The sequence below is a fragment of the Durio zibethinus genome, chromosome 2 (genome assembly GCF_047325235.1).
Source record: "Durio zibethinus cultivar Kanyao isolate XHJ-2024 chromosome 2, ASM4732523v1, whole genome shotgun sequence".
Lineage (NCBI taxonomy): Eukaryota > Viridiplantae > Streptophyta > Magnoliopsida > Malvales > Malvaceae > Durio > Durio zibethinus.
In genome coordinates this window covers 37767830-37771563 of record NC_143163.1, presented here as the reverse complement: position 1 = coordinate 37771563, position 3734 = coordinate 37767830, and the positions used below count along the sequence as shown (strand labels likewise).

Here is a 3734-nt window from a genome sequence, read left to right as displayed (position 1 = left end):
GAGAAGATGCAAAAGTTTCAGACTCTTGAAGATGAAATGAAATCGATGGAAAACAGGAGGTGGTTTTCCTGCCTTGGGCCTCTAAATTAAAAACTTGGGCTTCACCGACTAAATCCTGGGCTCAACCTTTCGTAGATTTTCTATCAGAAAAATGTATGAATTAATCGGGAAAAATCCACGTCAGCAAAAGACAGTTGTTTGACGTGTGCTGGTGAAATAGGAGAGGTCAAAGTCAGTGGTGGGCCACAATTAACATAAGCCTAGCGCAAGTTTTTCTTAGTCCCTAGTCGCAATTGACACAATACCCCAATTTTTCATGAAAATTACCATATATTTAATTATATCTATTCACCCCATCGGAAGACAATTGAGGGTATTTTAGACAAAAAAAAATTTACATCAGCAGTTTTGACATTTTCAAACAGATTGTTAGAATCTTCCTGGGACATTTGTTAGCGAAATGATAAATGCATGAATCTTTCAAATACTTCATATTTTATAGTAAACTGACAAGCACAACACTAAGCTCTCATATATTTGTGTTACTCTTTCTTTGCAGCCATGGCCTCATCGTCAAAATCTCACGCGGTACTCTCATTTCCCATTGTTATTCTCATCCTTTTATCAACCCCACTTGCATTTGCTCAATGTGAAGCAGAATCAATGCATGGATGCCATGACAAAGCAGAAGCTACCAAACTAAAACTCATTGCAATTGGTTCAATTCTAGTCGCTAGTATGATAGGTGTGTGCTCACCATTGCTTTCTCGTGTAGTGCCAGCAATTAGACCCGAAAGGAACCTATTCATGGTGGTAAAGGCATTTGCTTCTGGTGTTATTCTAGCAACAGGGTACATGCACGTATTACCGGACTCTTTTAACGACTTGATGTCCGATTGTTTGCCTGAAAACCCATGGAAGAAGTTCCCTTTCACGACTTTCGTGGCAATGCTGTCGGCTTTATTGACCCTTATGGTGGATTCGTTTGCCATGAGTATGTACAAGAAACGTTCTGCTAAAGCTCTTGTGGCTGATAATGGTGGGATGTTGGAAAACGGGAACGGCCAAGTGGAGAATTTCGGACATGGACATGGACATGGCCATGCACTAGGTAACGTTGTCGAGGACGACAAAGAAGCACAATTGTTAAGGCATCGTGTAATTGCTCAGGTACATTATTGAGTTTGACAGTAAAAATGATGAGTATCAAAATTTTGTGACCTAAAAGGAAAGAACTAACTAATTACCATGGCCCTACAAATATAGATTAATGAGAATTTGGGTTCATAGAATTTTTCTCATTCATTGAATTTAGGTTCAGTACTGGTTGATTTGTAGAAGCTTGCTGGTGAATGGTGATCGGCTTCTATAATTTAGAAGCAAATCAAAATATTGCTTTTGCCAAGTTATAAATTATCAGTCCATTAATTGTCTATGACATTAGTACATCAATGTATCTGACAGAGAATTTGGCCTATAGAGTTATCTTTGTATTTTGTTTACATAATCATGCAAGCAACTAATCACCATCTATTTTGCAAATGCAGGTGCTAGAGTTGGGAATTGTAGTTCATTCAGTGGTAATAGGTCTTGCCATTGGAGCCTCTGATAATCCATGCACCATAAGACCACTAATTGCTGCCATTTGCTTCCATCAAATGTTTGAGGGAATGGGACTTGGAGGATGCATACTCCAGGTGAGTGATCCATCTCTTTTTCCATACTCAATTCTTAATTTTATTGTTCTAGCTAGTCTATATGTAGCTTTCATCCCTTTTCATATGGTTTTTTATTTTTTTCTCTTTTACTGTTGAGTACTATATATGTTACTGATGAACAATATTCTACATGATTCTGCAGGCTGAATATCGGGACAGGGCAAAATTTGTAATGGCATTCTTCTTTGCAACCACAACTCCATTTGGAATTGTTCTAGGAATTGGTTTGTCAAGTGTATACAGTGAGACCAGCCCGACAGCACTCATTGTAGTAGGATTACTAAATGCTTGCTCAGCAGGGTTGCTGAATTATATGGCTATGGTAGATCTCTTGGCTGCTGAGTTTATGGGGCTTAAGCTTCAAGCAAATATGAAGCTCCAGGCTTGGGCATATATTGCAGTGTTACTGGGTGCTGGAATTATGGCATTGATGGCAAAATGGGCTTAGTGAATTCATCTACATAATCTGTCTTGCATTTGATTTTTTTTTTCCTTTTGAGTTTGTGTTCAACATATCAGCTTTGTCAACTCCTGTTTTTGATACAGTTTAATTAATGGGGGCATTATGCTAGAAAGTTAATCTTATAATCTTATGTTCTAGTAGTTTTTCGTTCAATTTGCATTCTTGACCAAAAAGAAAACCAAGTCAGCACTCTATTCTGCCTGATTTATTGCAGAGCAGAGAGGAACGATACTTCCAAGTTTTAGGCATTTTAAATTTCTCAAAATGAAAATTCTGTGATTGTCAACTGATTTAGGAAAGGTGAAATAACATATTATAAGTTATCATTATTCAAACACAAGGTTTTTCTCTGGCCAAGTAAATTTGGTTACATCACAATTACTCAATCACCAAAATCTTAACTCATGAATTATTGATCAAAACAGCAATTTGATTTTGACTAGGATCAACGATTACGTTTGCCTGGATTCAGAGAATTTTGGAAGGCAAGGCCTTGCAGTTTGTCAAGGTTCCTGACTCACTTGTGACCCAAGAAAGCAATTTTGGCCTATTTGATTTGAACCCTGTAGCTCCACAGTAAAGTGTCAAGAGAGTGGAATAAGTTTTAGGCTCTAGGCTTAGCCACATGCCAGCAACCAAGACAAACTAAATATTGAGGTAAGAGCAGAAAAGTTCCTATAGTGGGTGCTGTAAGCATGAGAAACTAATGGAAAAGTGCATGCCTACACGCTCGTGATGGCACTGAGTTCTGCTGCAAAAATGACAGCAAATAAAACCAATGGGATTTTATTTTCGTCAGCTTCTCTTGAAGCAACCAGTGGAATTAGGTCCATGCTTGAACATGGACCTTTCAGTTCGCTTTCTCAATTTGTCATTCAACTATTGGCCTTACCGCTTTAATTATGACAAATTGCACGGCTGATCAGCAAGTATATATCTATAATCATTCCAATTCCGTAACTAATATCAGATAAGTTTGCAAACTTCAATTTTGTCACTATCATTATAATTAAAACTGGCTAATGTTACTCAGATATAGATGTCTTTAAGCCAATGCTTATAGCCAGAAAGTTTCTTTGGTGCAAGAATAGGCAACCTGGCAAGCTATAAGGACAGACTTACTCTATGAATTAATATAGTAATGTTATACAAAACCCTTCCTCAAAACAATGAGATCGACAGAGCGCTTTCAGCATATGGAAAAGTTTTCCATTTCCACCATTTAACATCTCTGGTTGATGATGTGCCCTGTTATCCTTTGTTTGTTGATTAACATACACCTTTTGCTAGGTCAAATAAATTGCTAGAAATCTTGAAGTATCCCTTTCATCCCTCGAGTTATATACAGTTTTATATGTCGGACAATCATAAAATGCCAATTCACTGCACATAAAATTAACAAGTACCTAACAGGTTAATTACAATTGCATAAAAACTTACTAGAATCATCCATTAGACTTTGAGGGATTGATTGGAGTCAAAAGCTGGTCTCAGATATGGATAATGCTTTTGTTTCTGTTTTTGTCCATAAGTTCAGATGGATCAATAGTTAA

General features: G+C 37.3%; 1 protein-coding gene across 1 annotated transcript; it reads left to right on the top strand.

The window, feature by feature from the left end:
* Window positions 1–561: 561 nt before the first annotated feature.
* On the top strand, window positions 562–2635 carry LOC111317575 (fe(2+) transport protein 1-like). The gene is made up of 3 exons (XM_022920011.2): window positions 562–1170; window positions 1548–1697; window positions 1861–2635. Exons 1-3 carry the CDS (start codon window positions 562–564, stop codon window positions 2164–2166), a joined length of 1065 nt encoding a protein of 354 aa, XP_022775746.1. The 3' UTR covers window positions 2167–2635.
* The last annotated feature ends 1099 nt before the right edge of the window (window positions 2636–3734 follow it).